The sequence below is a fragment of the Giraffa tippelskirchi genome, chromosome 11 (assembly GCF_054371585.1).
Source record: "Giraffa tippelskirchi isolate mGirTip1 chromosome 11, T2T-mGirTip1v1.2.pri, whole genome shotgun sequence".
In the NCBI taxonomy this organism is placed as follows: Eukaryota; Metazoa; Chordata; class Mammalia; order Artiodactyla; family Giraffidae; genus Giraffa; species Giraffa tippelskirchi.
This window is the reverse complement of record NC_137285.1, coordinates 124751720-124774730: the sequence shown is the minus strand read 5'-3', so window position 1 is coordinate 124774730 and position 23011 is coordinate 124751720. Positions and strand designations below refer to the sequence as shown.

General features: G+C 39.6%; 3 protein-coding genes, 1 long non-coding RNA gene and 1 other non-coding gene across 12 annotated transcripts in view; 2 read left to right on the top strand and 3 right to left on the bottom strand.

Moving 5' to 3' along the window:
• PAAF1 (proteasomal ATPase associated factor 1) overlaps window positions 1-12241 on the bottom strand; it is a 46749-nt gene extending 34508 nt beyond the window's left edge. For 3 of the 6 annotated variants that reach the window (XR_014068417.1, XM_081539578.1, XM_081539577.1), the window contains exons 1-4: window positions 11898-11966; window positions 10532-10572; window positions 7000-7103; window positions 2988-3077 (exon numbers count right to left, since the gene is read on the bottom strand). Coding sequence is in view for 2 of the 6 variants with exons in the window: in XM_081539578.1 (XP_081395704.1) it covers window positions 2988-3077; window positions 7000-7103; window positions 10532-10572; window positions 11898-11944 (282 nt within the window). In the remaining 4 variants the exon portion in view is untranslated. Of the gene's footprint in view, window positions 1-2987; window positions 3078-6999; window positions 7104-10531; window positions 10573-10808; window positions 10906-11887; window positions 11967-12128 lie in introns of those variants that run through there. The other 3 variants (XM_081539581.1, XM_081539580.1, XM_081539579.1) reach the window with 3 other exon arrangements.
• The window catches only part of COA4 (cytochrome c oxidase assembly factor 4 homolog), a 32404-nt gene continuing 21478 nt past the window's right edge, over window positions 12086-23011 (top strand). The window contains exons 1-2 of one of the 3 annotated variants that reach the window (XM_081539601.1): window positions 12086-12228; window positions 14567-14776. In XM_081539601.1, coding sequence (XP_081395727.1) covers window positions 14579-14776 — 198 coding nt within the window. In that variant the 5' untranslated portion in view covers window positions 12086-12228; window positions 14567-14578. Of the gene's footprint in view, window positions 12229-12316; window positions 12486-14566; window positions 16268-23011 lie in introns of those variants that run through there. The other 2 variants (XM_081539602.1, XM_081539603.1) reach the window with 2 other exon arrangements.
• LOC145525802 (uncharacterized) lies at window positions 16732-21509 on the bottom strand. Its single transcript, XR_014068420.1, has 2 exons — window positions 21347-21509; window positions 16732-19205 (listed from the first exon to the last, which is right to left on the bottom strand). It is a non-coding gene; the product is annotated as an uncharacterized LOC145525802 (long non-coding RNA).
• TRNAQ-CUG (transfer RNA glutamine (anticodon CUG)) lies at window positions 17821-17892 on the top strand. The gene has a single exon. It is a non-coding gene; the product is annotated as a tRNA-Gln (tRNA).
• The window catches only part of MRPL48 (mitochondrial ribosomal protein L48), a 47554-nt gene continuing 47198 nt past the window's right edge, over window positions 22656-23011 (bottom strand). Inside the window, exon 8 of the mRNA XM_081539600.1 lies at window positions 22656-22950. Within this exon, the coding sequence (XP_081395726.1) occupies window positions 22876-22950 (75 nt within the window). The 3' untranslated portion in view covers window positions 22656-22875. The remainder of the gene's footprint in view (window positions 22951-23011) is intronic.

Here is a 23011-nt window from a genome sequence, read left to right as displayed (position 1 = left end):
CCTCTGTAGTCCCCTTCTTCTCCTGCTCCCAATCCTTCCCAGCATCAGGGTCTTTTCAAATGAGTCAACTCTTTGCATGAGGTGGCCAAAGTATTGGAGTTTCAGCTTCAACATCAGTCCTTCCAATGAACACCCAGGGCTGATCTCCTTTAGGATGGACTGGTTGGATCTCCTTGCAGTCCAAGGGACTCTCAAGAGTCTTCTCCAACACCACAGTTCAAAAGCATCAATTCTTCGGTGCACAGCTTTCTTCACCGTCCAACTCTCACATCCATACATGACCACTGGAAAAACCATAGCCTTGACTAGACAGACCTTTGTTGGCAAAGTAATGTCTCTGCTTTTTAATATGCTGTCTCGGTTGGTCATAACTTTCCTTCCAAGGAGTAAGCATCTTTTAATTTCATGGCTGCAATCACCATCTGCAGTGATTTTGGAGCCCCCAAAAATAAAGTCTGACACTGTTTCCCCACCTATTTCCCATGAAGTGATGGGACCAGAATGTCAAGTTGGACTGGCACAAAAGCGATACAGTAAAAAAAGTCTTTTTAGGCAATAGGTAGGGCCCAGTTGTAGGTCAATCAATCAGAAAATTCAGTACAAGTAGAAAATAATAAAAAAGGATATAAAAATACCCCTACATTTTATTTTAACTCAAACATTGATCTTTTCATGAGTCCTCTAATTACTATAAAGAAACTTTATCTTGACTTTCTTGTAAAAAACTATAACCAAAAGGTACACATCTTCCAGTTTCTTGAAAGCAAGGCAAATCTTTAGTCACACTTACAAAGCAACCTAAAGAACAAAAATTTTTCCAGGGTTTTTTAAAGAAATATTTTCCCTAATATTGTACTACATTTATTTTGTCCAAACATACCAAAATAGCAGGTTTTAAAAAACTCTTCTTGGGAATTCCTGGCAGTCTAGTAATTAGGACTCCACTCCAGGGGGCACAAGTTCAGTCCCCAGTTGAGGAACTAAGATTTTGCATGCTGTGTGATGTAGACGGAAAAAACAAAAACAAAAAAAAAGCCATCCTCTTCTGTATCAAGTCTCTATAAAGTAATCAAATTTGGTTTCCAAAGACACAGTCACCCTGCCTTTCACACTTATATTTCACTGGCTTAACATATTTCATTAACATAATTTCAAAAACAGTACAACAGACATTGTAACTGACCCTTGGTAAGCATTCAACTTAACCAGTAGTGTCAGCATGCAAACCTCAAAGACCTTACAAGCTGCAAATGTGCTGTGAGCATGAATCAGAATGGTTTACAAAGGAAATGCAGAGCAACAGTTGACTCAATAAATCAGTTAAGTGGAAGCCAGGTAGAACATACCAAAAGCCTTATAATGTACATTCCCTGTGACTCAACAATTCTACTTATATAAATGTACTCTAATTTTTTCTTACCTTTGTGAGGAAAGGGTTAGCTATATCATCAAAACTATGAAGTCACAAAATTAGAAATAAATAAATGCCCCATAATGTAAGATGAGAAAAATAAATTATAGTAAAGTCATACAGTGGAATACTATGTGACTCTTAAAATAATACACATAAAGTAAACACAGAATGATGTACATATTAAGAAATAAAAAGTAACTTATAAAACAGCATGTACTATAAAAACCTATTATGGTAAAATATTTAAAGAAAAAAGATTGGATCAAGTAAAATAATGATATGGAAAATATGGTGCTGGCATATGTCAGGCAATCAATAAATGTTAGCTATTACTAATATGATTATTATTAATTTTACTTTTTAAAATTGAGATATAGTTAATAGACAATATTAGAAAGTTACAGTATACAAAATAGTGATTCACAATATTTTAAAGGTTATGTACCATTTGTAGTTATAAAATACTGACTATAGTCCCTGTGTTGTCCAATATATTCTTATAGCTTATTTATTTTATACATAATGGTTTGAACCTCTTAATCCCCTACTCCTATTTATATCCATTAGTTTATTTCCTAAATCTGCGAGTTTGTTTCCTTTTTGTTATAATGACTAGTTTTATTTTTCAAATTCCACATCATATAGTATTTGTCTTTTTCTGTTTAACATATTTCACTTAGCATAACCTCCAAGTCCATCCATGTTGTTGCAAGTGGCAAAATCACTGATTATTATTAGTAAGTGCTATATAACAAAAGCTCACATTATCTTTATATTATAGAAATGAATGATTTTCACTTTCTTTTGTATTTCCTAAATTTTGATCACTAAATATATATTTGTTTTGTAATAGGGTAAAAACAGCTATTTTTGAAAATGTATCACACAATAAGAACCAGTAGGCTTTAATATAATCCATCATTTCTGCTTCCAAAAAGCCTATGGTACTAGAAAGGGCTTTAACAAAAAGATCTCTGAAAATTATCCCTCAATATGCTATTCTCGGAATTTTGAGAAAATGCCCCTTTCTATAGGCAAAGGGAGAGAAATATAAGCAGTAGCAAATTACTCAAACATCAAGTACTATCATCATTATCCAAAAGTCGGTAAGTGGCACTAGTAAAGCATATATAAGAAAATTTCAAAAAAAAAGAAAATTTCACACAGTTCCTCTCTTTAAGATTACCAGTAATTGCATGTATCGCTTTGAATTATAGTTTTGTCCAAGTATACGCCCAGGAGTGGGACTGGTGGATCATATGGTAATTCTATATTTATTTTTCTAAGGAACCTCCACACTGTTTTCCATAGTGGCTATACCAACTTACATTCCCACCAACAGTGTAGGATTCCCTTTAATAATAATAATAAAAATTATCAGTGAGTGGATGTGTACATTTATTCTAAGGACCCAAGTACCAGTTTTGCCAAACATACTGCACTTTATTGGCTGTGTTGTAACACAAAGTAAATGAAAACCACATTGATTATTAATATGTTTATAGCACTAGACAAGCAGATAAAACGAAAAACATGTTATTATGTTTTCTCCTCATTTTATCAAAATACTTACACTCTTCGTATGAATTCTGGAAAAAATAGTATATGGTGCCAAAAACTTTGAAGATACATTTTCCTTTGGACATGAAACATGAATGCTTTTCTAAACAGAGAAGGAAAGATGAAATCCATCAGTAAAGCTACTCCAATGGAACTAAATAAAGCTTCTTAAAGAAAACATTAGGATGAAAGAAACTCTTACCTTTTAAGTGTACCCTCCCTCTCTAATCCTCTTTCCCCAACCCATAAAACTATCACTCCCCTATAGATAAGCAGTCCTTTTACTGCAGAGGGTTGCAATGTAATTTGATATTGCTGAGCCATTATGTATTTATGTTGAAGTTTCAACCAAAGACAAACCAAGAATAAGATACAAATGACAAACATGAGAACATTAATTTCCATTAAGAAAATCCAATACCAGTACTTTCAATCAGCAGTGTGGCAAAAAACAGGACCAACAGCCAGTAGAAAACAGCATCGGCCCCCAGGCCTAGGGCCCAAAAGACTTACCTAAAAGTAAACTTGTCGCCTACAAGAATTTTCAGAAAGAATGTTAGACTACTGACATGTATAGTTATCAGCGTAAGAAAGTAGGTAAATTATGGTATGCTCATACAATGTGTAGGCCCTGGTCAGGCTTGTGGTGCCCAATCCCACCTAGGCTTAAACTGACTATATATGTTCATAGACTGGTCACTACCAAACAGCTGTCTTAGGGTGTCCCATGTGTTCTGCCTAATCATTACCACATATATTTCAGCTACTGTAGCAAGAAACCACTAGTGACATAGTATTAAATTATACCTAGGACCAGACATTAGATTCAAGTGACATGACTTGCTAAAGGTAGACTATAATCATTTAAGTATGTTGGTGTTTCAAGGCCAAGATATAAAGGCTTGGTAAACACCTCCTCAAGGATTCTTGCAATACAACAATCCCTTACTCTAATCGGCAGAACACTAACACTGTCCCTAAGTGTGTATCTCCTATATAGAGCTGAGGAGCTGCTCTTACCAAATGGACCCTAATCTGTTATCCCTTATGCAATAGTACTTAAAAGTTTCTGAAAATTCTTCTGGACAATGAAAATGTCTTCAATAATCAAGACTTTCTAAACCTCTTTATGTACAACAAGCACAGTCTTCACAGTTCATGAGAAAGAATAGTTTCAAAGTTAAAATATTCTCATCACTGAAAATCAATATTTTCTTATTACAGATCTTCTATTCCTTTAAAAAGACAATTAGGTTATCTATACAGACCATTCTTTCTTAGCCAGCGTATCTATGCCTGGCTGCCTGCAAGCCTTTTATTAAATGAGTTTTTGCTTCTAACCGCATGACAAAGCCCATACAGCTGCAAGAGAGCTGACCTGGATTTGGAATTGTCTCCTGTACCCGAAACTAAAGTGTCAGCTAAACTTTCCTGGCTAAATAGTCATACCAAGAAAGGACATGAGGAGCTCTAAAAGCTTAGTGTTCGGGCCTCTATAAGAACTGGGTTTTCTCTCAGAAGACTTTATTTCTTTGGAGTTAATTATATAAAAGATTTCAAGAAATGAGTGGCTTTCTCCTGCTCATCAATCCTGCAAATCACACTTTAATCCATAAACAGACTATGAAGGAAGATAAATGTTGAATTATCTTCCAGCAGTAGAAAATGTTCATGCTGTTAATGAAAAGATTTAAAAGAAAAACTGCGGGAAATATCAAAACAGACAAAATTCAGTGTGAAGGGGAAGAGTGAATACTCCACACTAAGATAAAATTAAACGTCAAAACTTCTATCTTTTCAGGGGTTAGGTTTTTAAGCATAACGACAGATCTGTTTTAACAGGACAATGCAGCAACATCAAATAGCAAAGTGACTCATGGTAGTTAGGAAACATGAATGTTCAACCATAAGCACTTACTATCTGACCCAGCAGGTATTCAGCAATAATTAGCAATGATGTGGGAAGGGCCTGAGTACAAAGGGAAGAAAGGAAGTCAGCACCCAGGCTGTGAATGCTACTGCTGCTACTAAGTCGCTTCAGTTGTGTCCGACTCTGTGCGACCCCACAGACGGCAGCCCACCAGGCTCCTCCATCCCTGGGATTCTCCAGGCAAGAATACTGGAGTGGGTTGCCATTTCCTTCTCCAGTGCATGAACGGGAAAAGTGAAAGTGAAGTAGCTCAGTCGTGTCCGACTCTTAGCGACCCCATGGACTGTAGCCTACCAGGCTCCTCCGACCATGGGATTTTACAGGCAAGAGTACTGGAGTGGGGTGCCATTGCCTTCTCCAATGCTGTGAATGGATATTGGCAAACCACCTGGGGAAAATGTAGGCTTGCAAGATGGTGTTATACTTGAAGTTAATAGAAATGTGTTTCAATTCTGACACAGTCTAGCCAGTTTTGATTATTAAGGGTTAATTAACCTCTCTTAGTCTGTTTGCTTATCTGCAAAATGGAAATTTAAAATGCTAATCCCACAGGATTGTTATGAAAAACAATAACTCACTTTTGAAATACCTTAGTTTCTTTTATATGCATTCTCAATCCCCACTAATCAGCCTATGAAGTAGAATACAGTCTCTGTTTTATAGATGAGGAAACTGAAGCTCAGGTAACCAAGTTAATTGTCTAAAATTATACAGCTAATAAATGTCACAGTAACTAAGACTTGGACTCAGATCTTTTGGCACTTTCTACAATACTGTTTATGAAAAACAAATATAAAAATATATAAAAACATGTAGCTTATTTTGCACAGAGAGTAGTAAATGAACATTTGCTAAAAATCTTATGTAAAAAACAAAGTATTCTCTATTCTTGTCAGTACACCTGAAACATCTTATAACTAAGAAAGCTTAATTACACTAAAAATAGGAAAAAAAAAAAAGGCTGTTTCACCCTTTGGGAATCATCTCACTAGAGCACACTGACTGCAGCCATCAGAATGAGAAAGGAAAGTCAGATCATGAGTTTCTGCAACACTTAGATGGCCATCTACTCACCTCAAAGACCGATGAGAAAAACAATACATTAAGTACCATTAATACAGGTCTTCATCAAGGTGTGGCCAAACACATAATGCTATATTGTACAATATGGGGTACTAGCTACATAAAGCTACTGAGCACTTGAAATGTGGCTAATACAAATGAGTGACTGAATTTCTAATCGTATTTAAAGTTTAATTTAAAAACTGATACTTGATCCAATTATTGGAAAACTTTTTAAGTATGTTTGCAACTACTTAGGTACATGAACCATCTGTTTTCAACTGTAAATTTTTTTAAACCTAAATACATATCAAGTATTTCCAATTAAAAAATTAGAGGTTGAATTGAGATGTTCTCTAAATTAAAATATACAAAGCAATGCAAAGACTTAATAAGCAAAAAAAAAAAGAATATGAAGAAAGAAGTGTAAACTATTTCTAATAATTTTTTATATTAATTACAGGTAGAAATAACATTTTAGATATATTGGGTTAAATTAAATATACCATTAAAACTAATTTCACCTATTTTTTTTTTTTTACCTTTTATATGTGGCTACTAGAAAATTTAAAATTACACATATGGATACATACTGCTATATATAAAATAGATAAACAAAAGTACCTATTGTATAATACAGAGTACTATACTCAATATCTTGTAACAACCTATAATGGAAAAAATCTGAAAAAGAATACATATATAATATGCCTATACATATATACATAACTGAATATCTTTGCTATACACCTAAAACACTGTAAATCAACTAGACTTCAATAAAAAAAATTATACACGTGGCTTACTAGTTAACAGCACTAGTATAAGGGAAGTAAGAGAAAGTCTGCATTTAAAACCATGTCTAAGTATAAAAGAAAAACTCTTGACATTCAAAGGCAGTAAAAATTATGATTATTATAGAATGGAATGGAGATGACAGTGATACACAGATGAGTATAAATATTTAAAGTAGATATATAAGGTACTACCATAGTTTTGGACATGATGCCATCTAGAAGACATAAAAACCTACCTTGTTTATTTCATTCACAATAAATCCTTCAGAAGCTGTAACCTCTGGGATGCCATCAAGGCCAATTCCTTGACAAGTTAGGCTGCCATACAAAGTTGGTTTCCCTATATAGACAAAGATGCATGTTTCAAAAAATAAGAAGAATTAAACATATTTCTCCTTGAAGGCCCAATTCAGGCATCTGTATATATAGGAGGAAACTATCTCATGAAAGAAAAGCAGGTACTTGGGTTAGTAGTGAGGTGAGTAGAAAGAAAAATAGCCTAGATGAACCTAATTTGGAAGAAATATACTCAAGGGCTAAAAGCCAGGAACAAAGATTTTGAGATATAATATAGTATTTGTAAAGCTACTAGAGTAATCTCAACCTCAGTTTTACTGCCAAGATGAAAGATGAAGATCAACATGAACATATGCATTTATCCACAGTACAGACCTATTAACACAGACTAAAGAGTTAAGCTTCAATAACTGGGAAATCTGCTTAAGCAGGACACTGCTTTTGCAGTAATATGGGCTAAATAAGATATTATCCTGCATGTAAATATTAAAATGTTCTCTTCCATTCTTCTTCTGCACTATATATATATATATGTTGTTCTGAAACAGCCCATAATATGTTGTTTACATTTCTGGGCTTCCCACCAGAATATGAAGTCCTTGAGTTCAGAAAACTAGCAAAGTGCTCAAATTATTCAGTAAATAACTGGTACACCAAACTTAAATTCTAGGAGTAAAAGGGAAGTAAAAATCATCATGCAAAAATCATTCATGCAGAGTAGGAGAGCTTCCTAGAGAGGGTGGGACTTAAGTAGGATCTTGAAAGATATGACTAGGCAGAAAATAAGGGAAACGAGTGGGGAACGAAACGGCAACCCACTCCAGTATTCTTGCCTGGAAAATCTCATGGAAAGAGAAGCCTGGTGGGCTACAGTTCATGGAGTCAAAAAGAGCTGGACACGACTGAGTGAGCACAAGGGAAAGGAAACTCCGTGTCAGGGAAGGGCATGTCAAGAATAAAGAACAGCCACACAGGAACAAGGGAGGAGGAGGCATCAATTAATTTGGTAGTTCAGTCACTGAAAGATATTAATGGAGTAACTCACAATCTAGGGTAGAAGTTTGGACTAAAGAAGATCTAGTGAAGAAGGTGTGGCAGGGAAGTGGCATGAAATGTTAGTTCAGAAAGATGCCACAAAAATAGGGTTGAGTGAACTCTGCTTTTTCCATGATTCCCTCCTGGCTTCAAATTATCCTAGGAAGTCTGGCCATTTGGGTATATTATTTCTACCAATCTCCTGTCAGCACTGTCAATGACCTCTCTACATTTACAAAGTCACTGAAATGACCTCAGGCTCAGTATCTTGTCTGTGTAACAAAAGTGGGATTAATCTAACCATTCACCTTTCTACATTTCTACATATAGGCTGCTGAGTGCAGATACAGAACAGGACACAACTGTGCAAACCGGCACCGCTACAACTTTCCAATTTTCAAACTCTGCATAGTTTTGGAGTCCTTTTGCCCCTTTTGTTCCCAGAGCAGCCAATTCTCACTATACTAGCCTATCATCAAAACCTTCTTCCTTCATAACAACCAAAAACTGGAAACAATTCAAATGTTCATCAGCTGATGAATGGACAAAAAATGTGATATGTCCTTACAACAGACTATTACTTGGCCATAAAAACATATGAATGCCACAAAATGGATGAACCTTGAAAATGTTATGTTAAATGAAAGGTGCAAAAGGCCACATATTATGACTCTATTTATAAGAGATGTCCAAAACAGGCAAATCCACAGAGAAAGTCAATTAGTGGTTGCTAGAAGCTAGGAGGAGGGTAGAATGTGGAGAGACTGCTAAACGGCATAAGGTTTCTTTCAGAGGTGATGAAAATGTGTAGAATTACTGACAGACATACAACTCTATGAATATACTAGAACCCACTGAATTGTACACTTTAAAAAGATAAACTTTACTGTATGTGAATTATATCTGAATATAGTTATTATCTTAAAAAAAAAATCAGAATCCTAATAGTACCTACATGTTATGGTTGACATCTAGCACATAGATAGCACACATTTTATTTCAACAAAACTGCTATTTCAGGGGAAAACAACAACAAAAAATCCTCTTCTTTAAGAGCTGACCCTAACTCCAACATCACAAAGAAAACTGAGGCTATAAGAAAATTTCACATTTCTATATCCATATCAATGCATGTATCTATTACAACATCTACACTTACCCTCACCTTCTTTCATCTTAGTCTTTTACACTTAATTCAATCTCTTTCTCATCTAAGACACTGATTTTTCAGTTAGTCCTCTTTTCTACCTACAACCTATACATATTTTTTTCTTTTTTAAAATATATTTATTTACTTTTAAATAAGGGCTTCCCTGGTGGCTCAGATGGTCAAGAATCTGCCTACAATGCAGGAGACCTGAGTTCAGTCCCTGGGTCAGGAAGATCCCTTGGAGGAGGGCATGGCAATCCACTCTAGTATTCTTGCCTGGAGAAACCCCATGCACAGAGGAGCCTGGCAGGCTACAGTCCATGGGGTTGCAAAGAGTGAGACACAACTGAGCGACTAAGCACAGCATTTTTAAATGAAACAAAGATGAATATGTTTAATGTATAACCTGTATTTTAATTGCTCTACAATTAGTTCCCATCTTTAAAAATAAGACAAAAATCCTTGATTCTGAGAAGTTCCAGCTACCACCTTTCTTCGATGCAGCACCAATTTCCTCAAAAGAAAACTGTTTAAAACTCCATTTCTCCTAGAATATCTTATTATGGAGAGACATCAAAGGTCTCTGAAAATGAAAAATAATTAGCAAAACAAAGCTTTCTCACAAATTTAAAAGGAAAAAAAATTTAATGTTACCACACTAACTGAAAACGAATGGATGGGAATAATACAGGAATGTCACTGAAAGGAAAAATTTGGAAGACTTGGGAACTAACTATATATGGTAGGGTGAGGTGACCAGGTTTTTCACTCTGATGTCTAGATGGTGATAACTTAAGAACTGAGAAAATCTAGAAAGAAAACCTGTTTGACAACAGAAGTGCTCAGCTTCAGATTTTGGATCTGATAAGCTCAAAACGGCAGTGAGAGTTTTAACCAGAAATGTTTAGCAGGTAACTATTCAATCTCTGCTTGAAAATGAAGAGAGGTCAGAACTAGAGCTCTAGACCCAGTAATTATAATCAGGAAGGTCACAACTGAAGCTACAGAACTGCTTAGAATACAGTAACATATGGCAAAGACACTGATTAAGATGCAGCAGCAATGTCTCCATAAATGTCTGTGGCTCCCAATGGAACACCAATTGGAAGCCCTTCCCCTAGAATGGAGGAGATGAAGGGACATCTTTACAGCACAGAATGGTCAAGAACATCTGAAGACTGAGCACTGTGCAAGTGGTCTGGGCCAGGAGAAAGTAGGAAGTGCTTTCCTAGGGGTTGTAAACCCTCCTTCTCTAAAGGGAAGGCATACAGATTTAAGGGTATTACCTGGGGGGTGACAGCTCAGCCAGGCCTCCCCTTCGTCCTTCCTATGAAGAGAAACAAAAACCTAATTAGACTCACTCAATGTCAAAATGGATGTTATTGATGAAGGAGAGAAAGAACATATAATTTCCAGTTTAGCCACAGCACTTACACTAATCAGTCTAATACCTTATCCAGGCATAGACAAATTTTATTGGTTGAAGAAATACCTATGGATTGTGTTTAATGCATAGACCTGTTAGTTAAATGAAGCTCAAGTACTTCATCATGAAATACTTACTAGTTGCACAATCTTGGGCAATTTATTTCTTGATTCTGGACTTGTGTTCTCTCAAAAGTGGTCCTCAATAAACGTCAGTGTTCTTCCTATTACATATCTGGTGTTGTAGTAATAAGGTTTATTTTATTTCAGCCCACCTAGTAAGGCATTAAGTTTCTTAAACGCAGGAGACTATGTTTCATTCATCTTTACCATCGTTTCCATTTTAAAAACCTATTAGTATAATAGTTGCCATTCACGGCACTGCTGTTGCAGAAGGAAAAGGCAACCCACTCCAGTATTCTTGCCTGGGAAATCCCAAGGACAGAAGAGCCTGGCCGGGTGTAGTCCATGGCAGACACGACTTGGCTGCTAAACACCACGGTACCGCTGTAGTCATTCTGGTGCCTAGCAAAATAACTTGCACAGTGTATGATCCATAAATATTTGCTAAATAAATGGTTTGCTGTGCATTCCAATTAAGCTGTTAGTGTATTGAAAGCAGGAGCCACCCCTTAAGTTAGTACACATCTGAACTCCGCCGAGAATCTATCTAGGTCAGAATCTGGACATGGTAGGTATTACCTGAAAAGACCTGTGAAGTGAAGTGAAGTGAAATTCGCTCAGTCGTGTCCGACTCTGCGACCCCATGGACTATACACAACATGACTAACACACCACTAGGGGTCGAGAAGCATGCCAAGACTCCTCCTGATGCATTCTAGTGATGCATGCCCAGCATCCTGGTGATGCAGATTGCTGGGACTTTTGGAAATAGCTGAGGACCAGTAAGTATTTGCTAAACGACCATGACTACTTGGCCAAGAGTCTTCCTGCCTCTCAGTTTTCCTGTCTTTCTCCAACTCATTGATCTTATTCTGCCTCTGCCATCACACGACGCATACGTGTTTCCTGGGATTCAGCATAACTCTTCCGAGAATGAAAAACAATGACCATGTGGATTTGAGACGTCTTTTTCTAGGCCCAGGGTTCCCTCAACAGTTGATGAGGCAACCCCTATGGACATCCTGGGTCGGGGATGGAGCTCCTTAACGTAAAGGCAACATCCGCTACCCGCCTCCTATGTCCCAGTTCTTGACCTGGATTCACCTGAGAGCCTGGGCCCAGTCGCTCTGAATCCTCAGAGGTGCCGCCATCTTGACCCGCCTCCACCAGCCCACCCCTTCCGCTCTCTACCGGAAGTAGATTCCCCATAGAAGCTGCGTCGAGAACGAAGGGCGGGATCTACCCCGAAAAGCCGCTAATGAAAATACGCGGTGGATTGTCTTTCTCTCCCCGCCCCTTTGCGCGCGCGCTGCCTGCAGGAGGCTGGTTCCTGACCTTACGGTGTAACTCGGTAACTCGGCAGAGTTACAACTGCCTGCAAAACCGACGCTGCTGTGCGGCAGCGCGCGTTCGAGTCCTCCTGTCCGCCTGTTCGGTGAGCACTGTGTGCCGCGATCTTACGCGGTGAAGCCTAGCGGGCACAGCGCGGGCTCGCGAGTGCGCATGCGTCCTCTCCGGAAGGTGGTCGAGGAGGTTTTAAGTGACTTGGCCGCCTGGGTTTTTCTGCTTACCCGTCCTTTCAGTGCCTTGTTAGTCCAGGCTGGCCTTCGCGAACCAGCTGCCGACCATCCAGCCTGCCCTGGTCTCTGAGCGAGGGTCTTCCACTTTTTACTCATGGGAGACTGAAGCCAGGTTGTGGTGGGGAAAGAATATGACAGCATTTACTTAATTCCTTTTGTAGCCCCTGCACTTGTCCCTTATTAGCATCTTATTCCTTGCAGTAACTCTGTGAGTTAAATATTACCTTAAGAAGGAAACTAAGGGATTTCCTGTATGGTCCAGTTGTTAAGATTGCCCTTCCACTGTAGGGGACACCAGTTTGCTTCCTGGTAGGGGAACTAAGATCCCACATGCCAAAAAACTTTTAAAAAAAAAAAAGAGTGCATGCTAAGGCGTGTGCATAGTAAAACAAGGTGCCAGTATTTGAATCCGGATTTCTTGGCTTAGAATCCAAGGCACTGTTCTTTCCACCATAATGTTTAAAGAGGCTTGCCCTTGCCTTTAAAGAGCTCATAGTATATTTAGAAACAGGAAACATGTATACTAGTAGGAGTTATCATTTATTGAACTCTGGACATGCCAGGCTCCTTACATGCCTTATCTCTTTTAGTCTTCAGTCCTGTGAGATAGATTTGATCTCTGTTTTTCAAGAGATTGTAAAGTGTAATTTGCTCAAAAGTATCCCAGTGAGTCAGTGACCAAGCTAACTTTCCAATCCAAGTTTGTTTTCAAAGCCCATTTTCTCCCTCCTCCCTTGCCTTCAAAGCAAATGAATTTTGTGTAGGACTCTAGAGTTCTTGGGCTTTCCTGGTGGCTCAGAGTGTAAAGAAGCTGCCTGTAATGCAGGAGACCTGGGTTCAATCCCTGGGTCAGGAAGATCCCCTGGAGAAGGAAATGGCAATCCGCTCCAGTATTCTTGCCTGGAGAAATCCATGGACGGAGAAGCCTGGCGGGGTACAGTCCATGGGGTATCAAAGAGTCTGGACAGGAGTGAGCGATTAACACTTTCACTTTCATAGAGTTCTTAAAACCTTTTTGTGACTTCCCCATTGCCCTCTTGACACCTTAACATGCGGTCTTCCTATGATCAGATACTTTCTCAACTCATCAATTTCATTAATTTTCCTGTTCTCACACTCTCTTCTCCAGTCATGTAAAGCTTTCAGTTCATCTCATGTCAAATTCTGTCTCAAATCCCCACCCTGCTCTTCCATTGACCAGGAATATTCTTTACATCTCTGGCTCTTCCCTTTTCATCTTTCAAGTCTCAGTTTAGAAATCACTTTCCGCAAGAAGGCTTCCCTGCCTGTTTGTCCCCTTGTTTGGCTTAGGTAGTCTCCACTGTCTTCCCAGTTTTAGCTGTTTATACACACTGTACACAAGTAAACAGCCTTTTAACTTACCTAAATTATAAACTCTTTGAAGGCAGGAACTGTATCTGTCTTGGTCACTCTTGTATCCTCAACTCTAGCATAGACCTTGGTACATGATAGATAATGATAATTTGTTAAATGAATCAGAGACCCAGCAAAGGCATTAGGAGTCTTAGCTTATTTGTAGCCTCTCATGGTTAAATTTTGTACAAAGGCTGTCATTTATCTTCAAACCTCTCTTAAGTTCCTTCTATATGCTACCTTGTGCTGGGTGCTCTGAAGCAGGTGATCGTGGAAAGGCAATGTGGGCAAGTACACCTCACATTAAGTATTCTCACACCTTACAAACTTAGTTCTTGCCCTGTACCTTGTAAGCTCTCTGTTCTCCACACAACTCTCCATTCTCCCAAATGTCAAACCCTACCCATATATGGTTACTCTCTCAAGTACTAAACTTTGTTCTTCTCCAGCCATAGAATAAGGCTAATTGGAGAAAAGAAGATTGCTTCTCCAATAGGAGAAAAGAGATAGCTTCCCCAGAAATGTGACATTTCACCTAATTCCAATTCTATTAGTAGAATCCATTTGAGCTTATTAGTGCTGTGCTGAGCGTTCTCACATACTTTATCTCATTCTGTTCAGTTCAGACCATTTTGCAAGCCTACTGCTGGGGGTACCAGGATGAATCAGGCCCAGTATTTGTCCTCAAATAGCTCACAATCTCCAAGGGGAGACATAGGCATAAATAGGCTATAACAGTGCCGTGGTCAGTGTTGTTTATAACAGAGGAACATATATAAATATGTCCCTACTCTAACCTTGCTCCCATTGATGTTCTAGAGACTCCAGAAGATGTCAACTCAAGGCCATGCATGGTCCCGACAGGTGAAGAAGGAGGATGAAGAAGAGGACCCACTGGACCAGCTCATCTCCCGCTCAGGCTGTGCTGCTTCCCACTATGCAGTGCAGGAGTGCATGGCCCAGCACCAGGACTGGAGGCAGTGCCAGCCACAGGTGCAGGCCTTCCGGGACTGCATGAGTGAACAACAGGCAAGGCGACGGGAGGAACTGCAGAGGCGGAAAGAGCAAAGCAGCGCCCACCGCTGAGACCCCAAACCATCTATCCCCAGAGGATGGCCCTGCAGAAACTAGCACCCAGACAGATCATGGGAGAAAGAAATCCTGAACAGTGGAAGTGTGGGCCAAGAACTGTAAGACTTGGGGATAGTATTTGGGCCTGGGGCTGAGAGCCAGGTAGCCATGGGTTTGGACATGACTGCCACAATGAGCTGTCATATTGAGATCCCACACATCCTCACCCATATTGTGTCACCAAGATTAAATATTGGCCAGTATTTGCCATGTAAAACAGAGTGGGCTTAAGGGATGCTCTCCTATGCTACATCTTGGGTCAGTGTGCCAAGTACTGTGCTGATTACATGGACATTTAATTTTAAATTCACAATCTAAAGGTAAATTGGTTACCCTTAATCATTTCTTCATTTATTCGGTCATAGGTTCAAAACCAGCAAGGTTTATGAGACCTCATGTGCCAGGCCCTATGTAGGAAACTGATGTAATGCAAATATATCTCCCTTCATATTGCTTTAGTCTGGTTTGAGAGAGAAACAAAACACTAGAACAACTAATTTCTGATAATGATACAAATGACTTTATCTTTCATCAATTGTTCAGGATATTTCAGTCAGTCTAATGGAAGGAAGAAGGCAAATGGGAAAACAAATACTAAGTGCCTCTCATATGTCAGACTCTGTTGTATTAACAGATACAGAGTCTGATTTGAACATGCTCCCAACCAAAGAAATACATAATGTTGACTTGATGTTTAAAAAGTACATTTAACATAACATACAGATTTTCAGTTTTTGAAAAGTTTGGAGAATCTGTCAACATGGAGCTTATATTCCTACTTTAACAGCAGTTTGCTGGAGCTGAATGAATGATTCTTCTTTTAGGTGGATGTGTACTGCAGCTTACAACAGTTGCCATTGCTTTCCATTTTTCTTCCATAGAAGTGCATTACCCATTCTATTATTTTGTCTCTGACATTTGGGAGTGGGAAAGGAGTTGAGAGGGTGACCATTGCTATAGAACTGGAATGCAAAGGGACATATGCTCTCATCATCATCAGAAACATTTCTTGAGCATATATATATATTAGAAACACAAATCTGAAATAGAATAGGCCCTAAAACTACTTTGAGCCTTTCTGTGGGTATTTGGGAAGGAGAAAAAGAGAAAAGAGGAGAAGATAAGAGGAATTCAAGTTCAAAGAACCATAAAATCCCATTTCAAGCAGAAAGGGATGACTCTGTATATGTGTGTAAAAGGATGAATGAATCTGTTGGGCCATGTGTGCTGTGCTGTGGGTCACAGCAGTGTGAACTACATCTGTCAGCAAGAATCTCAAAGAGAAGGGAGGTAGTTGACACTGTTAAAGACGAAGTAAACATTACATGTTTGTAATATATATAGCAGAAAGGATTACAATCTACAACAAATAAAAAGTACCTAGAGGGATTTCCCTGGTGGTCCAGTGATTAAGACACCATGATTCCATTGCAGGGGCACAGATTCGATCCCTGGTCAGGGAACTAAGATGCTGCATGCCACTTGGGACAGCCAAAACAAACAAAAAAAAATGTACCTAGAAATCAGTAAGAAAAAGCAAATAGCCCAACTGAAAAGTGAAAAAAGTTAACTATGCCCCCAAAACATAGGAAAATGTAAATATATTCTACATCACTTATAATCAGAGAAATACAAATTTTAAAAACAAGTACAATTAGGTCATCCTGTTGACAAAAATTAAAAGTATAATGACCAATGTTCTTGGGGATGGAGACAGACACATTCACACTATTGTAGGGATCATAAGTTAGTAAAGTTTTTTCAGGGCAATTTGGTGAGATCTACAAATATTTTAAATATTTAAAAGCAATTCCTCTTTTAGGAATCCTCTTAAACATAAAATGCGTACACTATTTTCATTGCAGCATTGTGTTTAATAGTGAGTAAATGGTCACGGTATGAAGTTCCATCAGTGAGGACTATTTGCTTATACAAACATTACAAAAGAAACATACCTATTTATTAATTTGTATGATTACAATACAAATAATAGGTCATGGGGGCAGGGAATTCTAACAGAAAGAGTAGGAGAACCTTCTCAGCAGGAGGAATGGCTTTCACACCAGCTAAGTGGATGGAGCAGGTTTGGAAGGATTCCATTCTAACAGAGAGCCAACACCGGGAGGGTCACAGAATGTGTTTGGGCAAAGAGGGCTCTATTGACACCCAAGCCTGTTTCCTTAAGTATAATAAATGGGGATAATTCCTATTTAATAGACATACTAGGAGAACTAAATGAAGGGGAATATGTAAATATCTGGTAATAAAAGTTGTTAGCTTTTATTGAACTATTATAACTAATATATATGGAGCATTTAACTCTGGCTATCTGATTGGAGTCTGTACTCTCAGTCCTTATGATATGCTCCTTTCAATCCCACTATGCCACTTACTAGATTTGGGGTTAGTATGGTTTGGGGAAAACTACTTAACATCTCAGGATCTGTTTTTTTTTTTTCTGTAAAAATGCAGTTAGTAATACCTTCCTCAAAGGCATCAAAGCTAATAAGTGTAGATCTTCTCCATGGGGTTGTTGAAAGAATGAGTTAATATTGATAGAGAGCTTAAAAATAGCATCTGGCACATAGTAAACCTTCACTAAATGTTAGCTATTATCATCACTATTGTGTGCTAGTCACTGTCCTGAGTTACATTACCTCATTTAATCTTCATAACACTACTGACTCCCCTTTACAGAGGAGGAAGTAAAAGGCAGATTGCAGATCAGACTCCAAGTATGTCTTAAGCCTATGTATGTTATTCTCCACTGTACTCTCTCATAAGGATCTTGTGCCTAGCACAGTGCTTAACACAGTAAGTAACCATACTTACTGTGTAAATACTACTTTGCTTTTTCTTAGTGCTTCATAAAAAGTACATTAACCAGTGCAAGTTGCCCACAGTGTTCTAGATTAGTATGGTGTTTTTAGTCTCTCAAGGCTTCCCTGGTGGCTCAGAGGTTAAAGCGTCTGCCTCTGATGCAGGAGACCCAGGTTCGATCCCTGGGTTGGGAAGATTCCCTGGAGAAGGAAATGGCAACCCACTCCAGTATTCTCGTCTGGAGAATCCCATGGACGGAGGAGCCTGGTAGGCTACAGTCCATGGGGTCGCAAAGAGTCGGACACGACTGAGCAACTTCACCTTCACCTTCCTTTAGTCTCTCAGTTCTGCAGCCCACAGCCATGGAGCTGGAGTTTAGGGTGGTCCATGCATGTCCCTGTACACTCTATACCTACCTCTGCAGAGAGGCTCGGTGCCACAGATGAGCAGAGAGACCTGTTGGCTGGGTGCCACCATTGGCTAGGCCTAAGGCAGCCTCATGATTTGGCTATTCCCTGCAAGGTCCTTGGCTGGGGACGTGGCCAGTGCTGTGTACAAAGGTGCACTGCGAAGTGTTCTACTAGATGAGTAATCAGATACTCCTCCCACTTTCCTCCCTCAAGGTAAAGTTGCCAGATCAAGTCCTGAGCTGCTGACTTTAGAAATCCAAGGAGAACTGGAGGGAGTCCAGGTTGAAACCCTGTACTTTCCCCACTGTTTGGAAGGGTAGGGCTCCCGGCTCTGCTCCAGCAGGGACTTGAAGCAGGCAGAGGAAGCGGGGTGGGGGTGGGGGTGGAGTTCCTTTGCTAGCAGTTATCTTCTGAAGAGTTTTCATTCCTCAGAGCCTGGACGTCTTGCAGAGCCTGGCTACTCTGTCTTAACGTGAAGCTGATTCTCTAAATTTGAAATGTCTGAGAGTGAAAGTTACTCCAAGGGGAATATGAGAACTAAATGAATCATTTCAGATTCTCCAGGGAGATCAGACATTTGAAGACAAAAGTGGCATAAAGAGATCAAAGTACAGATTGAACAAGTACAGGACACACTGGCTGCTTCTACCTGTAGAGCCTTGTCACCAGGTCTAGCTCCAAACATGTCCAGTGCGTGCTCAGAGACCTTTCCTCCCCTGAATATACTTTACATCCTAGAACAGTGAGGACTGGGGTCTGTGAGCATTGTTCCAGTGTCTGAATGCCCAAAATACCCAGATTCCATTTCTCTGCAACTAAAAAATACCCTTGCAGAATCCACAGCTGGCTTGATGGCGGAGGAGTAAGGCATCCTCAGCCAGAAGAAAAGGACTAACATGAAGCTGAGGAATCTACCGCCTTCATGAGGAAAACTGCCCATTTAAATTGGGCATTCTGTCCTTGAAAGTTACTAATCTACATAAGAATCCATTTCTAAAACTTTCAGCAATGTGTACTGAACCAGGAATCCAGTGACTTAGAGCTATCCCTGAGTGACCTCGGACAAGTCTCTTTCCCTCCTGGGCCAGTTAACTCATCTGTAAAATGAAAACCAGAACAGATTATTTTAAAGATTATATATTGATAGAGCCAAAACTAGAACCCAGCTACTCTGATTCCTAATCCATTGACCTTTCCTTTCTTCTCTCCTGCCTAGCCCTCATGTTTTTGCAGCAGTAATATATATATTTTAACCCTAACTGGGTCCAAAACTAAAAGTATGCTGAAGGAATGAAGTACAGTTACATGCAACAACATGAGTGAAAACATCAGAGTAAGTGAATGAAGTCAGACACAAAAGGGTATATACTCAATGCTATTTATATAGTTAGACAAAACTAACCTATGGCAATAGAAATGAGATTACTGGTTGTTTCTGGGAAGAATGACTATCAAAGAATGTAGGGGAACTTTCTGGGGGGTAGAAATGTCCTTTAACTTGATAAAAGTATAGGTTTCATAGGTGACAGCATTTTCAAAACTGATCAGATATACACTTAAGATATTTGTTTCACCATATATAAATTATACTTCAATGAAAAAATAATCTTTTAAAAAAGTACACTGAAGTTTAGATGGGAAGGTAATCTAACATTTACTGAGCACATGCTTGCCCACATTATATCCATCTCAAGTTCCTAAAAGGGATTACCCCCATTTTACACATCAAAAAACTGAGGTTTGATGAAATTAAAATAACTCACCTGAGGCCTCAAAACTAATAAATGTAGAAATTAAGAATATCTCAGGTTTGTCTGCCTCTTTTCTTTATAATAGGTTCTTTCAGGAAGGCAGGAGAAAGAATTAATATTTTCAGCCTAGAGCCCAGAGACTTGTATTCCATTTGATTTCACTGCCATGTGTTTCTAGGGAAGTTCACTTCCCTCTAAAGAGTCAAATGAAGCTCATAATTGTTTGGTTAACTCTGAGGTTCTAGCAATCAGAATATCTGTCCCTTTTACCACGATAAGGCATGATGAGTAATTTTCATCTGTTTCAGGGCAGACTAATCACGAGCAACAAAAGCCCTTTGGCTCTGGTGAGAGGATAAATCACTAACTAGGTCAGTGACAAAAGAGCTCCAAGGTGACAGAACCCAGAAGCCTCCTGTTTAAGAGGGAAGGCTGACTCATCCCTCATGATGTAATGGAAAGAGATGGACTGGGAATCAAGAGATCTAAATCCTGCTCCCAGCTCTGCCGATGAGGTGCCCTGTCGCCTTGACTAAAGCACTGCCCTTCCTTGGCCCTAACCTGCACTTGCAGAATAAAAGAGGTTAGGGTGGCTGGGTCCCAAGTCCCTCAGCTCTAGTATCTTGTCGATTTGTGAAACTTTGCATCTTGCTTTCACAAATTATTAACGAGGAAAGGTGGGCAACTGGAAAATACCACTGTATTCTAGGTTCCTAAATGGGGCCCACATGACATTGCCCATTGCCCATTGCCTGTGTGATATGGAGGCACTGTGTGTCTGTGTGTATGCATGTGTGCTAAGTCGCTTCAGTTGTGTCCAACTCTGCGACCCTATAGACTGTAGACCCCCCAGGCTCTTCTGTCCATGGGGATTCTCCAGGCAAGAATACTGGAATGGGTTGCCATGCCCTCCAGGGGATCTTCCCAACCCAGGGATCGAACCCTTGTCTCTTATGTCTCCTGCATTGGCAGGTGGGTTCTTTACCACTGGTGCCACCTGGGAAGCCCGTCTGTGTGTATACATGTGTTTATTCACCTTATCTTCAAGTCACTACACATCCTCCAACTTTACACTCATCCATTAGCTGTTGCTCTCTCATATTCCCTAAAGGAAACTCAGCAATGATTAATTCTCCAACCAAAATATCAGTCTTCACCTGGCAAATTCTGCTCATACTCCCAGTGGGGTTCCTTTCTAAGTCCAGGCCTGCTGAACCTTCAATTTTAATTCAGAAAAGCATTTTAATTGAGGGTACCTGCTATCTTGACAGCCTTCCCCAGTGTTATAGCTTGAGAAGAATTCTGAGTTTCCCCTTGTTGCTTTTGGAAACCAAGTCAAAGAAACCAAAATAACTTCAGAGCTGAAAATTTATGAAAAGTTTCAGGAAAGTACATGCAATGCTAAGAATGCTCTAAGCTCTCCCAGACCTCTGTATAGGTTATCCAAGAGAAGTAGGGGTAACAGAGGGGAGAGGTGTGCCACTTACTAGCTGTGTGACCCTAGGATGTCGATTCAGCTCTCCAAACCTGTTTCTTCACCTGTAAAATTGGAAATAATACCATCAACCCCAAGGATAATCTGTATAAAGTATAGAGCATAATTAGAGTTCAATAAGTGTGAGTGAGATGCACTCACACATTTTCACACATGGTTACCATCTGAATGCACACATATCAAGTGAAGTCGCTCAGTCGTGTCCAACTCTTTGCGACCCCATGGACTGTAGCCTACAAGGCTCCTCCGTCCATGGAATTTTCCAGGCAAGAATACTAGAGTAGGTTGCCATTTCCTTCTCCAGGGGATCTTCCCAACCCAGGGATCGAACCCAGGTCTCCCACATTGCAGGCAGACACTTTACCGTCTGAGCCACCAGGGAAGCCGTTAAGACTAATGGTTCTCAAAGAGGCAACAGACCAGCAGCAGCAGCACCCTTGCTCAAGATCTAAATCAGAAAATCTGGGAATGGAGTCCAGTAATTCGTGTTCTTAAAAGCCTTGCAGGTGATCCTGACACATGCCTAAGTTTGAAAACCAATGACTTAGATCCATGTTTGACAAACTATTTTTATAAAGGGCCATGTAAAAATGTTTTAGCTTAACCGTCTCTGTCACAGCGACTCAACTCTGTCATGGCAACATAAAAGCAGCCACAGACAATATATAAATGAATGAGCAGGGCTCTGTTCCCATAAACCTTTGTCTATGAGGTTTTGAAATAGGGTTTTGGAACTGGATTAGAGGTTGCATAACATTGCAAATGTATTAAATACCATGCGATTATTCACTTTCAAATGGTTAGTTTTGTGACACATGAATGTCACCTCAATAAATTATTTTTAAAAAGCAAATAGGCAGTTGATGGGATTTGGCTCACAGGCTGCAGTTTCCTGACACCTGACCAAGATCAACCATTAATTCTTTGCTTAAACTTATTCCAGGCAACTCTAATTTGCAGTTATGTAACATCTACCTGCATACTTATGACAGGTCACTCACTACCCCACAAGGTAATTTTTTTTCACTTATAAACAGACCCTGATTCTATCTGGAGGGTTTTTTCATATACAAAATCTCCCTCCCTGTGCCTTTTATCCATGGAGAGTTTACTTATGATTGTCTGCCTCATTAAAGGGACTCCATGCCAGGTTGATTTAAAGGATGAGTTCACTCTTAATTGGAGAAATTCTGAAAGGGAACACACTTGTGTGCTAAAGCACCAGGCAAAGAGAAATCCAATCCCTTAGTTAAAGATACTCCAAAGGATGGACTGGCTTCTCACATACATACACACATCCATTAGCAGCAGCTTTTTATTAGATGGAGGATACCCAGGGTTGGCTCAAAGAAAAGTGGTGACAATTGGTAAGCAAGGAGAGGAGACACTCCTGGCAGTGGAGATGGGTGCTTATGATGTTGAGGGTCAGGGTCTCCTGCTCAACTCTGGCCACCCAGAAAGCTCTTCCCCTTGCCACTCAATATCACCAGTGCTGAAAGGCATGAAAGGGTCTGCAGTGTGCTAGTTCAACTTGGCTAACAGTTCTTCCAGTTCTGGCCGAGCTTTGAACCTTCCCTTGAAGTCTTCTTCAGTGTGCTGTGGAGAAGAAAAAGAAAATAAGAGGGAATTACTAAAGAGTCACTCAAATATGCCCAGC